Genomic DNA, 17,144 nt, shown 5'->3' with positions numbered 1-17,144 from the left:
CACGTCTACAGTGATAAACGAGTTACCAGACGTCCTTAAGTAGACTGTCAAACTTTTATGTTTACTCTTTTTAAACACAGAAGGGAGAGGATGGCACAATGCGGTCAGGTCAGTTTCTTAGGTAGGATGTCTCGTGGGGAACAAGCCCCTCACCTGTACACAACAGAGGAAGGTCTTTCCGGGCTGTCCTCACTGGGGGAGGGGATGGACATCGCTAGACCTTTGTCCTCCGGACCTAAGCAGGGGGGCGTGGAGGGGGGGAAAGGACGACTTTGTGGGAGTAGTGCAGGCACCTGCACCCCAAGAAACTACAGATCGGAGATCGGTTTTGGCTTCAGTGACCGATCTGGCTTAACCTTTGGAGGGGCCCTCTAACTCTGGGAGGGGGTTGTTGCCCCAAACCTTACCCACCACCCCCGCCGGCATAGGAGGAGGGGACGATGACCGCTCTAAAGACTTCGGGACCCCAGTCTTTCCCCACCAGACCCGAACGTCCCCAGCTCTCTTGTGGGGCTCGCCCCGCGGCGGGCTGGGCCGGGGTGAGTCGGGGCCGCGGCCGGCGCAGACCCCGTCGCTGCTCCGCGCCCCGGCCGCGTCCGCACCGCCACCGTGAGGCCGAGACGGGGACGGTGCCCCGTGGCGGCGGCAGCTCCGCGCTCTTCTCCGCGCCGCCCCGGCCGCCGCCGCCGCCGCGCCGGGCACGGGCGGGGGGATTTTTTCCCGTTTTCCCCCTCTTTCGCGCTCTCGCTCCCGTTCAGCGGGAGAGCCCGCGGACCCAGGGAGGGAGCGAGGGAAGGGGTGGAGGTGGCGGGGGGAGGCCGGAGGGGCGGATCCTGCCTGGGGGCTGATCCCTCCCTCCCCTCGGCCGGGCTCCGTGGCGGCAGCGGCGGCGGCGGCGGCTCCATTCCCCCTCCTCCCCCGGGAGCGGTGGCGGCGGCCGGGCCCCCAGCGCGGGCCGGGAGGGGGCACGGCTGTGGCCGCGGAGGCCAGCGCGGGAGGAGGCCGCGCTCCGCTCCCCGGGGCGCGTCGACCTGCTCGACGGCCAGCCCATCCGCGCCCAGGGGCCCCGAACGGTGGGGCCCGGCCGGCGGCTGAGGTAATGGGGGCGGCAGCGGAGCCGGACAGAGCGGGGGCGGGGGCAGCGGGGCCTACGGGGATCAGGGACTGCGCGGGTGGGGGAGGGAAACGGGGGGCTTCCCGAGCGGGGCGGGGGCCGTGCGAAAGCACTCCCCCGGAGCGAGGGCGGCGGCGGGGAAGAAAAAGGCGGGTGAGGGGGGAGCTGAAAAGCGAAGACCCCCTCCCGCAGCCGCCATCTTGTTCCCCCCGGCCCTGGAAGCTGAGCCGCCGAGCCCCGCCCCCGCCACTCTCTCCGATTGGTCAGGCCTGAGGTGAATTCCACCCCCTGTACGTCCCTTTCCACCCCCGGTTCCTCCTGACGGGCATGTGAGGCGGCCAATGGGCGCTCGCCTCTCTGCCCCGCTCGTTCCCTGGCGCTAGCTTTCTCTGTCTGAGGGTCGGACTTCGCGTCAGTCTCTGGCGCGCTCGCCCCCTCCCCTCTGTGGAGGTGGTGTTATTTCCCTCCTTTCTCCTCCGAAGGGTCAACATTCTTCTGAAAGAGGTGCCCCAATAAAGGGGACAGGAGCCTTGGCTGGGGTCCTTGTCTCATGAGTATATTGTGTGGGGTGCAGGGGGTACAGTTTAATTGCAGAAACTCCTCATTCTTCACGGACCCGGGTCGGGTGGGAGAGTGGGGGCTCAGGGGATGCCTGGAAGACCTCTGGGGGTGGTAGAAATATTTGGATGTGTGGAATATGTGGGAAGGGTTGTGTGGGATGAGGAACTCCCGCCAAAAAACTAGACGGTAAGCTCCTTGTGGGCAAAACTCATTGCCTTTTCCTCAGCAGCAGCCCTTTCCCCTCAGAGTTTGCCCCCCAAAGACTAGAGGTTTGGGTAGGAGAGAAGAGGTCTCCCTAGATACTTGCTGCTTGGTGGAGAGATACCTGAGCTGCTGGGGAGCTGGCAGGGAGGGAGGAAGGGTATACAGTGGCTTTAACAAAGGAGGGGGCCACAGCCTCTAAACTATTTCAAGTTAGTATTGAGGTGGATTTTCACACCTCTCCTAGGGTCTCCATGCCCTTGGGGTGGGGGCCATGAAGCAGACTTCTGGCTCCGGCCCTTCCCCCGGAGTTGGCTTTGTAAGGCATGTGGTGGCCAAGGGCCTCTGGAACCTGAATTGCTGTGGTAACTCTGTTTCCTTTGGCTCCAAATGGGTGTGTGCCTCCCTGACACTGTTCCTCAGCCATGGTGTGTTCTGTTTATCTCAGTCACACTTGGGGTTTGGAAGGACTTTTAAATAAGGATGTTAATGCCTTACTAACAAATAGCAACCGTAAGAGGTAGAGTTTACTGATGGAGTATGGAGGCACAGGGAGATGAAGTGACTTTCTTCAGGTCATTCAGGGCCAAGATTAGAACGTAGATTGCCCCAGAACCTCTTTTTGTACCAGACCATGGCATCTCTGTGGTGGCCTTACCGCCTAGTGAGATGAGTTGAGCAGGTCAGAAGACCTGGGTTTAAATTGTAGCTTTATCACTTAACGGGTACCTTTCTGAGCTTTTGTTTCTTCGTCTATAAAATGGAGATGATAATGTCTATTCTGCCTGCCAAACTAGTTGTGAGAAATATTAACCATAAAAGGGCTTTGTAGTTTGTAAAAGTCACCATCTCCGCTTTGTAAAGATGATAGATCCTGCAACCAAGGTGACAGACTTTTTCTCCTTGAGATCCTTTCCCAATTCATACCCTTTCAAGTCTCTTCTCTGTCCGTACTCCAGGGCACCATATCCCCAAAGTTCTTTCCTCTTAGTCGTGGCCTCAGTAACTGCCTACCACAGGTCCTTTGAGCTTATTATAGTTTCCTCCATCTAGAGAATGATGTGGGAAACATTAGGGCTTTCTCTTTGCTGCACAAGCGTAGACTACATTAAGTATTTGGGGAGAGAGGGACTTCTGAGATAACAGTGCATTGAGCGTTTACCTCAGATATTGCCCCAGTTACCTTGGCCTTAGGTCTAATGGTGGTCCCGAATGGGTCATTTAGAACTTCACGCCACTGGGGCCACTTCCAGAGCTTCTGCTTAAAGATACACTAGCCAGTGCATCCTGAATGCTGCCTTTTGCAGAGAAAACCCTGAATACTATAGTTTGAAGTCCTTAGACGGCATGAAATAGATAAGTCATGTGCTTTCACCCCTTCCCTGCAGGTATAATCAGGGCTTAGGGTCTCTGATCATGGTGTGATGGGTTCGTAGAGGGCGCTGGACCTGTGAATTTTTGATCCTTTGATGGGGCCACTGTTCATGTCCAGAGCTTGGAAGTGGATGCCGTTCTGTTTTTCTTTTCTGAAGCCTTAACCACCCTGTCCTTTTCCTTTGTTAGCCATCCCGCAGCCTTATGTACATTACTGAAACATTAGATCACTCCCCAGGTTGCATTGTAATGATCTGTTTACTTTTCTGTCTCTTCAATCAAACAGAGCTCCTGGAGGGCAGGGATCATGTGTGTTTGATTTCTCCTTTCATTCAACTAATACTTATTGAGTGCTTACTTGGGAGCCAGACACCATTCCCGGTGCTGGGGATATAGCAGTGAACAAGACAGGTAAAAATCCCTCCCCTCATGGAGCTTACATTCTAGTGGAAAGAAGCAAACATACATGATAAGTAGGTAAGTTACATAGCACAGTAAAACATCACCATTTTTAGTGATGCAGTGAAAAATAAAGCAGGATGAACGATTGCTGGGAAAAGGGATTTGCCATTTTCGATAGAGTGGTCAGGGAAGGTCTCAGTGAGAAGTGAAGTTTGTGGAAAGACATGAGGTGAAGAAGCAAGCCATGGGGACACCTGAGGGGCAGGCTGTTCAGACAGAGGGAACAACAGCCAGTCCTCTCGGTGGCTGCTCAGTCGGATGGAAGGGTGAATGAGTGCATCGAGCTCACGGTCTCCTGGCTTTCTCTCCTTAGGCTTGTCCCCTTTTTTCCCAGGTGCCATGAGGAAGCCTCGCCGGAAGTCACGGCAGAATGCCGAGGGCCGGCGTTCCCCATCCCCCTACAGTCTCAAGTGCTCACCCACCCGGGAGACCCTGACCTATGCCCAGGCCCAGCGGATTGTTGAGGTGGACATTGATGGCCGCCTGCATCGTATCAGCATCTATGACCCACTCAAGATCATCACGGAGGATGAGCTGACCGCGCAGGATATCACTGAATGCAATAGTAACAAGGAAAACAGTGAGCAGCCTCAGTTCCCTGGCAAGTCCAAAAAACCCTCATCCAAGGGCAAGAAGAAGGAGTCGTGCTCCAAGCATGCATCGGGCACCTCCTTCCACCTCCCGCAGCCCAGCTTCCGCGTGGTGGACTCGGGCAGTCAGCCCGAAGCGCCCCCGCTGCCCGCCGCCTACTACCGCTACATTGAGAAGCCGCCTGAAGACCTGGATGCAGAGGTGGAGTATGACATGGATGAGGAGGACCTCGCCTGGCTGGACATGGTGAATGAGAAGCGGCGACTAGATGGACACAGTTTGGTGTCAGCAGACACCTTTGAGCTGCTGGTGGACCGGCTTGAGAAGGAGTCATACTTGGAGAGCCGCAGCAGTGGGGCCCAGCAGTCACTCATTGATGAAGACGCTTTCTGCTGCGTGTGCCTGGATGACGAATGCCACAATAGCAATGTCATTCTCTTCTGTGACATCTGCAACTTGGCGGTACACCAGGAATGCTACGGTGTCCCGTACATCCCCGAGGGGCAGTGGCTCTGCCGCTGCTGCCTGCAGTCTCCCTCCCGGCCTGTGGATTGCATCCTCTGCCCTAATAAAGGCGGCGCCTTCAAACAGACCAGCGACGGGCACTGGGCCCACGTGGTGTGTGCCATCTGGATCCCTGAAGTCTGCTTCGCCAACACCGTGTTCCTGGAGCCCATCGAGGGCATCGACAACATCCCACCTGCCCGCTGGAAACTAACCTGCTATATATGCAAGCAGAAGGGGCTGGGCGCAGCCATCCAGTGCCATAAGGTAAACTGCTACACCGCCTTCCATGTGACGTGTGCGCAGCGGGCCGGGCTCTTCATGAAGATCGAACCCATGCGTGAGACCAGCCTCAATGGCACCATCTTCACAGTGCGCAAGACCGCCTTCTGCGAGGCCCACTCTCCGCCGGGGGCTGCTACCACTAGGAGGAAGGGCGACTCCCCGGGAAGCCTCAGTGAGGCGGGGGAGGAGGAAGGGCTGAAGGAAGGCTGTGGGGAGGACGAAGAGAAGGAAGAGGTGGAAGAGGAGGAGGAAGATGAAGGCCAAGGTGGAGTAGGTGGCCCCCTCAAGGGAGTGCCCAAGAAGAGCAAGATGACTTTGAAGCAAAAGATCAAGAAGGAGCCGGAAGAAGTGGGTCGAGACACACCCTCCACTGTCCCCTTGGTCACTGTCCCACAGATACCCTCTTACAGGTGAGCCTGCCTAGGAGGGTTCCCTAGGGACTCATGGTTTCTTCTTGGGCTGGTTTTGGCCCTGGGCCAGGCCTCCTTCCCCAAACCCTGTTAGTGAATGTCTGTCCTCTTCTGTGCCCTCAAATTTCTCCTTTGGACCATGGGCTCGCCTGGCCTGGTTTGTGATTTTGATTTTGTCCTCAGAACAATGTATTTCCTTTGGTTCAAGGTGAGACAAACATTTCAAGTTGCTTAGGAACTCAGGTGACAGGATATCTAAGGCAGTATTTTTCAACAGGGGCACAAGTGGCATTTTGGACAGGTGATTCATCATTGTTAGGACTGTCCCATGCATTCTAGATGTTTAGCATCTCTACTCTTTGTAAGTGCCAGTTGCATCCCCTCCCTCATTGCCTGGTCTTTGTGACAACCTCTAGTACTCCCCACATTTGTTTCCAAAATCTCTACAGTGATAAAATTACTTCCAAATGCGAACAGCTATTTTAAGGGGTCCATATGGGTTTCTGCTGTCCAGAAAGCTTGGTCCTGGGAATCCTGGGGACATTGTGTGAGGGGGTGGTGGTGTGGGGAGGCCATGCTATTTCTCCTCTTGAAAAGCTTGTAGATTTAGGGGAAAGAGGATCACTCAGTTCAGCTGTGTAACTAAGCCTCCTTGACCCCTACTGAGTGTAGAGAGACCAGTGTACCTGTTAAACCGTCGGCGAGGTAGGTAGCTGGAGCTGTTGGAGGGATGGCAGGTTGGCAGAGAAGCAAGAGATGGAAAATTTTCCAGCAGAGGCTCATCTCAAGGGTGATGTGCATTAATAAGTATACAGTGTTAGAGCAGGAAGGAATCTTGGAGATTATTCATCTAATGTAGTCCTTGCACCTTCTCCCACACCCCCAGATGAAGAAACCGCGGCCACAGGAGGTAAAGTTGTTCACTCCTTTATTCATTCAATGAAATATTTATTGAGCACTTACTATATGCCAAGTCCTGTTCTAAGGGCTGCAACCAGGTGAAAAGCAGCAGCCTCAACCACAAGCTGAGGTTCATGACTCCCCTTGGTTCTGTACCTGCTGTCTATCTCTCTGGATGAGAAGGATAGGGAGAAAGGAGTCCTGAAGGGTAGTTGGGAGTGAATTCTATGAAGGGAACAGGCAACCAGACTTGTCAGTCTGGGAAGACACGAGCAGACAAGGTCAGGAGGGAGAGGTTCTTGTTGCAAACCATGGCTTGAGTTAGAATTCAGTCGATTGGAAATGTATCTTCTAGGCACGGAGCTGTCCTAGACGACCCTCTTCCCTGAGGTGAGTGGGTGCGTGCTTAGTCCCCATCTGGAGGGCGGTTGTGTCCTGAGCTTGACTTTGTCAGTTTGCTCTCGTCGATATCTCTTGCAAGGGGACAGCACAGCATGCTGGCTAAGAACCAGACAGACCTGCATTTGAATCCTGCTTCTATCACTAACTACCTGTGTGACTGTTGGCAAGTTATGTAACTTCTTTAAGCCTTAGTGTATTTATCTGTAAATGAACCTACCTCACAGGGTTGTTGTGAGAAATAAGTGAGATAATACAAGTGAAGCACTTAGCACAGTGCCTGGCAAATAGTAAGAGCTCAATAAATAGTGGCTGCTGCTGCTGCTATTTTTTTATTATTATTCTTTCTCCTACCTGCACAAATGCTCTTGGGACCCTCCATGGCCAAGAGGTTGTAGGGCGGGCGGGGGGCTGCCTGCATCTGGGCAGGTGTGCTTGGCATGGGCACATGGGCATTGGTGGGGGATCTGTCCTTTGGGGAAAGGCCAGGCCTTGGTTTTGTAAGCTTGGCTTTGGAGCAGGAATGTCTGACCGTGGAAAGGCGCAGGCCCAGGTGAGCAATGTCCAGTCCAAGCTGCCCCCCTCCTTAGGTTCTACCTTCTTGTTGAGCCACGCTTATCTTTCAGTGCAGTGAGGTGAAGAGAGAAGCGGTGGCAGCACCGCAGGAGCACTGAGGCCTTGCTTACCCGGTAGATGCCCAGCATGGAGCACAGCAAGGTGCAGCAGTGAGATCGTGGAGGCAAAGCCCACGCAGCCCCCCCAGCTTATTAGCTGCCTTAGTGACTCGGACGCTTTATTCAGCCTCTGTTCCTAAGCTGCCTTTCCATCTTTCGTAACATGGGCATGATGTCAGCCACCTTTCAGTATTAGGATAGAGATTGCGGGCTCTCAGTTCCCTGCCTTCCCCCTTCTCTTCCCCCCACACGTTACGGGCTTAAATCCTGGCCTTAAACTTCTCTTTTAGGGGAGTTCAGCCAGCTAAGTTTTCAGATTCTCCATCCTCTTATACCTTGAGATCCATTTAAAAAAAAAAAATTGATTCAAAAGGAAACAATTTTAGGCTGCTGAGGTTTTCCATGAAAGCCCAGAGGTCAGACAACTCCAAGGGGTTGCTTTTGGCTCGGAAAGGCGTAGCCTGCTGTACTCCTACTAGTTTTCCTTCCAGCTTGGCCATGGACTACTACTCCCTGGTCTGGTGGGACCTTCAGCCACAGGAAATAGTGACCACATTGTCCAAAGCTTACTCAAGTCCCTGTTCTCTTTCGCTGCCTTTATCGAGAGGAGACGGGGGGTGTTGGGACACAGGCCTGTTTCTCAGGAGCCCAGGACCGCAGGAAACGGGTTTCTGGGAGAGGGTTCTTTTGGAGGATTGCAAAGCAGGAGCGGGGAGGTCCAGTGTAATACGCTGAATCTGAGCTGCTTACCTTTGCTGTCCTTCTCAAGCCTTCCCTGAGGTGAGGCGTTTGGCCACTTGATTCTGTCTTCCTCTATAAGGTTCAGAAATGAACCCGGGTCTGGCGAGGAGGCCGTCATCTGGCTGCCCACTGACCCTGTCTTTCACTCCCTGTGCCTCTACTCAAGGTTGAACAAGATCTGTAGTGGTCTCTCCTTTCAGAGGAAAAACCAGTTCATGCAGCGGCTCCACAACTACTGGCTGTTGAAACGGCAGGCACGGAATGGTGTCCCCCTCATCCGGCGCCTACACTCCCACCTGCAGTCCCAAAGAAACGCCGAGCAGGTGGGTGAAACAGTGATGTGAAAGTGGTGGGGTGACGGAGGTGGAGTAGTGGTGTCCTCAGCCTCCCAAACCCGCTGGAGCTTTTGCCTATAGGTCGTTTACCCGCGGAACAACCTCCCGCCCCACAGAGCTCTTCACGTCAGACGGCAGCACCTGGGTGGGAGAGGCTTGACTTTGGAGCACATTCTAGGGGAGAGTGGAGAGCAAACCCCACTTTCTGTCCATGGCGGGGAAACCCTTTACATGTGGCAGGAAGGAAGAAGTGGGCTGAGAGAGAGCCAGGCAGCCACATTGTATGTATGAATCAGGAAAACGTGCACTTTCCTCAAAACACTACACTGTCCTCTGCCAACCAACGTTTCACAGAAAATGTACCATCTAAGTGGTAGCGCACAGCCTGCCCCGTCGTGGTGGCCTGTAGCCACTAGCAGCTGGAGATGCTCCATGTTCAGTGGTTGCTGAGAAGGTTCCTGAGAGACTTGCTAAACATCTTTAGTTCCCGCTCCCTCTTCACCTGCTCCGTGATTTCTACCTTTAAATATTCCCACTCGGCCTCTCGAGACAGGAAGCAGGCCTCCACATGGCTAAGTACCCCCGATTTCCCTTTTGCCTTTGGTAACTGAAGTCCGGAAGTGCACGTCTGTATCTGTGGTCCCTTTGGTTCCAAAGGAGGCCTTCCTTGCTCTTTATTCATCCAGGTCCATCACTACGTGTGAAAACCTAGTAAGACTGCCTCCCTCTGGAAGCCCTCCCTGCCCTTCCCCCACCCACTCTGATCTTCTCTGTTTTATATCCTCTCAGCATTGTTCAGTTTACTGATCAGTTTTTGTTGTCTTGGTGCTACTGCCGGTGTGCCCTGTGCGTCAGACCCTGAGCCTCTTCCTTCCCCAGCCGCACTGTGACCGCTGCTAGGGCTGGAATCATGTTTTTGGTGGTGGTGGTGGTGGTGGTGGTTGTGTTTTAAAGTACATTCAAGTCAGTTAGTACAAACTTGTGGTAAGCACACCTTGTTTTCTAAAATTGAAACTCTAGGGTGAAATGCTTTCCACCCTGAGGTGTCTGTTAGTTTCTTTCTGAAAGTCTTTGCAGCCCTGAGGGGCGCAGCTGCTCTCCGGTGTCCCCAAGGGTGGGGGGAAGCTGTCCAGATCTCACCTCAGCCATGGTGCTTGTGCTGCGGTGAAGAAACATTGTTACAAGGTCGGGGAAGCACAGGAGGCAGGAATGGGGTGAAGAGGGGGTGGAGGGCTCTCAGGGACTGGTCAAGGAAGGGGTTGGGGCGCTTACCTGCTGTGAGGTCCCGTGAGGCCCGAACAGGGAGAAGGCTTTGGGTGGGAAGGTGGCCCCTAGCTCCTCCGTCCTTCCTTTCCCTTCCCTCCTGCAGCGAGAGCAGGATGAGAAGACGAGTGCAGTGAAGGAGGAGCTGAAGTACTGGCAGAAGCTGCGGCACGACCTGGAGCGCGCGCGGCTGCTGATTGAGCTGATTCGGAAAAGAGAGAAACTCAAGCGGGAGCAGGTGAGGCGCTCCGAGCCCCAGGGCTCTTGTTCAAGAACTTTTTCTTCCACCATCAGTGTGTTATCAGGAGACCTGGAGCCTCTGCCCGGCGGCAGCTGTCGCCCCTTCCTGCCCAGCCCGATGGGCCCCACGCCCGCCTGCTCTGTGTTGGGTGTGGGGCTGCTGATGGCTTTTCACTGGGAGTGCGGCTTCTGGTGGCCTCAAGCGTAAGCTTCATATCATCCGCCTGAGCTCAACCCTGGAGAGGATGACTCAGAGACTCTCGGGGCGGAGGGGCTGACCTTGAGTGTTTCAGAAAGCTGCTCAGGCCATTCGGGGGGGGGGGGGGGCAGGGAGGCATCACCTCTGGCCTGGGAGCTTCTAAGGTTTCTTACTAGGCCCTTAAACACCTATGGTCCTGAATCATTTAAATTTCCCAACCTCTATTCAAGGAGATTCTAAGCCTCTGAGCGTGGGGAGTGTTGAGATAGGTAGTATAGCATATGAACTGTGGCACCAAACTGCCTGGGTTCAAATCCTGGATCTGCCACTTACTACTTGTGTGACATTGAGTAAGTTGCCTAATCTCCTTATACCTCAGTTTCCTCGACTGTAAAATGGGAGTAATAATAGAACCTCTCCTAAGGTTGTGGGTTTAGGTGACTTGTATCTATAAAGAGCATAGGACAGTGCCTGGCACACAGGAGGGTTTATAGCATCAGTTGCTGTCATCCTCATCGTTATGGGTAACTCTTTGCTTCCCTGCACCGCTGTATACATGGCAGAGAGCAAATATTAATTGACTGGATGATGAGCCAACACTGTTCTCTCTGGTCCAGGAAGAGCAGCTGTCACTCGGACGCTACAGAGGCCTGGGTTAAAGATGGTCGTTTCTCTCTTTCTCTGAACTCCCATGAACTCCCACGTCACTGCTTAGCCCCAGCATGCGCCCTTCTCTTGTAGGCCTGTAGCCTGAGTTTCCACCTCTGAGATTGGGCAGCTCTTGTCATACTTAGCATGGGTGGCGGTGGAGAACATCTTAGGACCTTCTCCATGGATTCAAACTGTCTGCCATCCAGGCCTGGTTCCACAGCTGAGCTTTCCTTCCAGCCTCTGTTTCACAAAAATGAAAGGGAAAAGGAAGGAGGTAGGCCCGATTTGTTGTAGCCAAGAGGCAGGAACTTTTCATAATCTAATCATGGCTTCCCAATCTGTTCAGGAGGGCACACACAATATAACATTTGCACAGCATACTACTATAAATATGTGTGGCTGCTCGCTGCCTGAGGGGGTGAGCCCGGAGGTCTGGTCACCCCAGGCTAACCCAGACACCCCAAGGGCCGGTGGGATCAGTATCTCAGCACACGAGGTGGGACTTCTGGCCGCAGGAACATTTTACATCATCAGTGTGCTCCTTGGTCTGAGCCCCGGGTTCAGATCTTGTCTCTGTTCTTTTCCAGCCAGGGGATGTTGGGTTAGTAACAACTCCTCTTACTCTTCCCAAACCTCAGATTCCATATTTGTGAGATGGGGATAGTAAGTTTCTCCTTCAGGATGAACTGAGGTAATGTAAGCAGAGACGCAGTGTGTGTGGCACAGCTGTCAACAGCACACATGGTGGAGCCAGACTGTCCCCTTCGTTAGCTGTGTGACCTTGGACAGTCAGTTCCTTAGTTTCTCTGTGTTTCAGTTTCCTCTTTGTAAACTGTCTCACCTGCACCTGCCTCATGTACTCACTTATTTACGTAAAATGCTTAGAATGTTACTTGGCACATAGTGAGGACTATAGAAGTGTTAACTATTACTATGTTTGACCCTTGAACAATGTGGGTATTAGGGACACTGTCCCCCTGTGTGGTTTAAAATCCACCTGTGACACTTGACTCCCTGAAAACTTAACTGCTAATAGCTCACTGTTGTCCGGAAGCCTTACAGATAACATACATAGTCAATTAACATACATTTTTGTATATTACGTGTATTACATACTCTATTCTCGTAATAAAGTAAACTAGAGAAAAGAAAATGTTCTTAAGAAAATCATAAGTGAAAATACATTTACAGTATTTATTGAAAAAAAGTCTGCGGATCATCGGACCTGCTCAGTTAAAAGCTGTGTTGTTCAAGGGTCAGCTGTATAGTTATTACTCCTCGTAGTTTTGGTATGTTGCTTGACACACAGGAAACATCCACGTCGTCGTAGCTGTCGGTGTCATTATTTCGAGGCTGTGGGTCGGGTGACAGCACCTCATAAACTGATCAGGTTAATATCCTGTGAAAATTTGTTAGACACGATCGGTGAAAGACAAGTTATCAAGCAAAAGTCCCGTGGCGCTTTGCAGGGGCGGGGTGGGGGTGTCCTGATCTCTCCCCACCTCCCCACAGGTCAAGGTGCAGCAGGCTGCCATGGAGCTGGAGCTGATGCCGTTTAACGTTCTGCTGAGGACAACCCTGGACTTGCTGCAGGAGAAGGACCCCGCACACATCTTTGCTGAGCCTGTCAACCTGAGTGAGGCAAGTACCCACCCCAACCTTCCTGAGCAGTGAGCTCGTCTTGACCTGGCAACGGTTTGAGAAGGCCAGGAGGGGCTTGGGGCCTGGGGTGCATAAACCCTGGGGTGTCCTCAGGGCTGACAGACCTTCCCTTGGGTAGGGAGCAGTGGTTCAGGGTGGGCTGGGGCCCTGGGCTCGGGTGAGCCACACCAGGAAACGGGGAGGCAGCAGTGCCGGTGAAGGGTGCGCCTTTTTGGCTAGTAAATGGTTGTTGTAATTGTACAGGTTTTATATGTTTAGGTTCCAGATTACCTGGAATTCATATCCAAGCCAATGGATTTTTCTACCATGAGGCGGAAGCTGGAGTCCCATCTGTACTTCACCTTGGAGGAATTTGAGGAGGACTTTAACCTTATAGTTACCAACTGCATGAAGTATAATGCTAAAGACACAATTTTCCACCGAGCAGCTGTCCGCCTGCGGGACCTGGGAGGGGCCATCCTGCGGCACGCCCGGCGGCAGGCAGAGAACATCGGCTATGACCCCGACAGGGGCACCCACCTGCCCGAGTCACCCAAATTGGAGGACTTTTACCGCTTCTCCTGGGAAGACGGTGAGAAGCCTGGACGGGTGGGGAGGGCAAGGGCCAGGAGGAGACCCAGGGACAGAGCCCAGGGCCAGGGATCGGGGTGGGCTTTGGGGCAAAGCTGGGGGGAGGCCCAGGCTGGAATACACCTGCTTGTGGCTGCAATAGTTTCAAGGATTAAAGTTGAACTCGTTCCCTGAGTGCTTCTTGAATGGTAGCACTTCCAGCTGTCTGAAAAGCTGAGGCCTCCCCGGGGTCTTCCTCGCCCAGACCCCTCCGTGTGGCATTAGAGCTGGTGTATGTTGGGCTCCTTCAGAAGAGTGCAGGGAGAGGCCCAGAACACGGAATTGCCTCTGAGCCCCGTGCTGTGCCTGCCCCTGCTCTCTGCTTCTCGATGCCGACAGCCGTAGTCCCTCGGGCTGGGGGGTTGCCAAGCTGCCTCGTGCCTGCTCAATGGAGCCCATAATCGTCACTGCGAACTGCTTCCTGCAGATGTTTCCCAGATTCTGACCTTGTCCCTGTGGCCGCCCTCCGGGCAGCCATGGTGCCACGGTGCAGACCCGCAGTAACGCTGCTGGAAGCCACTGGCCCAGGCATTCCAGGAGACCATTTGGCACCCGAAGGAGTCAGCCCATTCCCCTTGCCTGGGGCTGGGCAGGTCCTTCAGCCCCTTCTGTCCTCCCTTCTCCCTGGCAGTGGACAACATCCTCATACCAGAGAACCGGGCCCATTTGTCCCCGGAGGTGCAGCTGAAGGAGCTGCTGGAGAAGCTGGACCTGGTGAGTGCCATGCGGTCCAGTGGGGCCCGGACCCGCCGTGTCCGCCTGCTGCGCCGGGAGATCAATGCTCTTCGGCAGAAGCTGGCACAGCCGCCACCGCCACCCTCACTGAACAAGACTGTGTCCAATGGGGAGCTGCCAGCAGGGCCCCAGGGGGATGCTGCTGTGCTGGAACAGGCCCCGCAGGAGGAGCCAGAAGATGATGGGGACAGAGGTGAGAGACCGTCACGAGCAGGCAGGGTGCTGGGGAGCAGGGTAAGGGAGGAAGGCTTCAGCTGAAACCCCATAGAAGCATCGTTGCCTGAGTTTAGGTCTGACCTTTGTGGGCAAGCAGAAGCCCTGGGAGGGGTCGCACGTCATGTGCACCCAGGGATGACAGTGACAGCATTTAACAGGAGAGACCAGAATTTGTCAGTTAGAATCGCTATTGACCACAGCAGTAGAGTGGTCAATAGAGTTTAAGACGCTGGGGCCCAGCGGCTGTTTACTAAGCAGTAAAGTAGTTCTGACATGGTCATATTGCACATACCAGTTAAAGCTCAGCTCACCTTATACCATCCTGTAGAGAGGCTCTCAAAGCAGCTCAGGTTGTGGCGTGGGGCATAGAAAAGAAGACCCTAAAGATGGTCTGAGCTCTCAAGCTACCTCATGGCTTTGACCCCGGCTGGCCGAGCCCACGGGCCCATCCCAAGCAGAAAGGCCAGACTGCAGAGGACAGCTGGGACCTTAAAGCTGAGCTGCTTCCCATTCTCCTCGCTTCATTGGGGACACAATTGTCTCCCTCCTACCCGTCCTTGGATCTGAGCGAATGGCTCGGGAGGGCATGTCAGCCCACAGTTCAAAAGGTTGGGAGTTATCTCCAGAGGATAGGGGGCCAAATTGCAAGAAATGGCCCATTTTATTTTAGGTTGGCAGGGGATGGGGACATGGCTGAGAGGTCACAAGTGGCATTAGAGGGCTTCGTGTCCGTTGTGATTCTTTCCGACTCCCCATGTGGCAGGCAGCATGCCACTAATGTCCCCACTCCAGGGCTGTGGGAGCAGTCACGCCCCGTGGCCTGACTGCAACAGCTTCTCCTACAGGGTTTCCCAACAAAATTCCCAGGGCTTTCCTCCCAGAGATTCAGATTAGGGAAGTCTGGGATGTGGCTTGGAAGGCTCAAGTTTTATAAATGTCAGGGTGGTAGGTGAACAGACATGTTTGGGAACCACCGATTTTAACTTACTTGGTCTCGTTTTTTCCGTATCTGAACGTTTCTTCTGCTTGTCCTACTTGCTTCACTTGGGTGATATGAAACAAAGCATAATGCATCAAAAGCTCGGAAAACACTTGAGTCTAATGAGAGTTGTAGACCCCGAATCTATGAGCTGAGACTTACCTAATTGATTAACCGGGACTTTCAGCTTTCGTGTGTGTAGAGCAGTGGTCTGGAATCCTCACGTTACCAGACTCACCTGGTAAGCTTAAAAAAAAATACCCCATCTTTGTAGGTTTGGTTGCACTTGGTCTGGGATGGGACTTTGGCACTGAAATTTTCAAGAAACTTCCTAGGTGATCCTAATTCAAAGCCGCAGTCGAGAACAGCTAGTCTCGATAAAACTTAGTCCTACATTCTCTTTACCTCAGACCCGAAACCTGGGGTACTTTTCAAGCCTCCTAAAAGCCCGTGCTTTTGTTCTTGGTAATAGTGTCCTTTTCTGGCTTGTAGGGCCAGACTTTTTCTAAAATGTTCAAGCAGGTTCTCTTTTTCTGTAACAGACGACTCCAAACTGCCTCCGCCACCAACCCTGGAGCCCACTGGGCCTGCGCCTTCCTTGTCTGAGCAAGAATCCCCTCCGGATCCCCCCACCCTGAAACCCATCAATGATAGCAAACCTCCAGGCCGATTCCTAAAGCCCAGAAAGGTAGAAGAAGATGAGCTCTTAGAAAAATCCCCTCTACAGCTAGGGAGCGAGCCCTTGCAGTGCCTGCTCAGTGACAATGGCGTCCACAGACTGCCCCTGGTGGCCCCTGACACGCCGGCTGGCGCCTCCCTCAGCGGCGTGGGCCGCCGCACCTCCGTCCTCTTCAAGAAGGCCAAGAATGGGGTTCAGCTGCCGAGGAGCCCAGAAGGGGCCCTGGAGAATGGCGCCGACCATGGCGCCGTGGGCTCTCCCGCCTCTCCCGCCAGCATCGACGAGGAGCAACACTCCCGGAAGCGGCCGAGGAGCAGGAGCTGTAGTGAGAGTGAAGGGGAGAGGTCCCCCCAGCAGGAGGAAGAGACAGGTGACCCCGCCTGTGACTTGTCTCGCGACTTCGTATCTGCTTTCCTGCTTTGCCTGGCCAGCCAGCACCCACCTCCCAAATGGCCCCTGCAGATGCCAGTTGTAGCGTTGAGGGCTCCGTAGCTCGCAGCTGGGCCTGGCACATGAGTCGTGGCCTGGGGAAATCGGCCTTGAGCAAGTATATTGACAGGGCTAGTTTGTGTCCGGGGCTCTCTTTGGCCTTGAGGGAGATTCCAAGCTGTATGTGGTAAAATGGGTCCTGTCTTCATTTTGGTTCGTCTATTCATCAGGTATTTATATCAGGCATTATTCTAGGTACGGGGGGAAACATAGTCTCCTTTGGAGGGGAGATAGACTAAAGACAAATGAGTGAATTGTATCTTGTATTAGAAGTGATGCAGAAAAATCCAGCAGGGAAGGGGGATAGGGGTACTGGGGTGCTCTTAGAGAGGGTGGCCCGTGGAGGCCTCTGAGATGACATGTGAGTAAAGATCTAAAGGAGTTGAAGGTGTGAGGTATTGGGGTATCTGGAGGTGAGGTATTGGGGTATCTGGGGGAGGAACATTCCACAAAGGTAGACTAGCAAGTGCGCAGGCCCTGGGAACACGCCTGCGTGTCTGAGCAACAGCAGGGGACGCAGCAGAGCGAGCCAGGGGCCGGTAGGAGATGGAGTCCCAGAAGCAGGTAATGGGGGCTCGCTCTCTAAAGAATCCTTACCACGTACATGTCCAGCACCAACTGCTCACTGGAGGGGAGTAAATCAGAGCCAGTTCAGCTCCGGAAGAGTTCAGTGTCATGAGGAGACTAGCTGGTCTCCTGAGCCGCAGAGATGTCACAGTGCTGGGCGGTACACGGTTATATGCCAGCCGACAGCTGCTGGGCGTGTTGGGAGGGCTTCCTGGGAAGGTGACGCCTAAGCTGGTCTGAGGGCCGAGGCCGAATGGAAAGGAGTAGACGGGACAAGGGCTCAGGTCTGGGTTTGTGGAAACGA

The 17,144-nt window shown here is 53.9% G+C and overlaps 1 protein-coding gene across 5 annotated transcripts in view; it reads left to right on the top strand.

Moving 5' to 3' along the window:
• Nucleotides 1-489: 489 nt before the first annotated feature.
• BRPF3 (bromodomain and PHD finger containing 3) overlaps nt 490-17,144 on the top strand; it is a 32,724-nt gene continuing 16,069 nt past the window's right edge. For 2 of the 5 annotated variants that reach the window (XR_012496562.2, XM_074332859.2), the window contains exons 1-8: nt 490-1,096; nt 4,026-5,502; nt 8,383-8,539; nt 9,921-10,052; nt 12,417-12,545; nt 12,825-13,137; nt 13,807-14,103; nt 15,648-16,154. Coding sequence is in view for 4 of the 5 variants with exons in the window: in XM_074332859.2 (XP_074188960.2) it covers nt 4,052-5,502; nt 8,383-8,539; nt 9,921-10,052; nt 12,417-12,545; nt 12,825-13,137; nt 13,807-14,103; nt 15,648-16,154 (2,986 nt within the window). In the remaining variant the exon portion in view is untranslated. Of the gene's footprint in view, nt 1,097-3,525; nt 3,662-4,025; nt 5,503-8,382; nt 8,540-9,920; nt 10,053-12,416; nt 12,546-12,824; nt 13,138-13,806; nt 14,104-15,647; nt 16,155-17,144 lie in introns of those variants that run through there. The other 3 variants (XM_074332858.2, XM_074332857.2, XM_019738797.3) reach the window with 3 other exon arrangements.

The sequence above is a fragment of the Rhinolophus sinicus genome, chromosome 2, assembly GCF_057876585.1.
Source record: "Rhinolophus sinicus isolate RSI-liver-muscle chromosome 2, RSI-T2T, whole genome shotgun sequence".
Lineage (NCBI taxonomy): Eukaryota > Metazoa > Chordata > Mammalia > Chiroptera > Rhinolophidae > Rhinolophus > Rhinolophus sinicus.
This window is presented reverse-complemented; position numbering and strand designations above follow the sequence as displayed.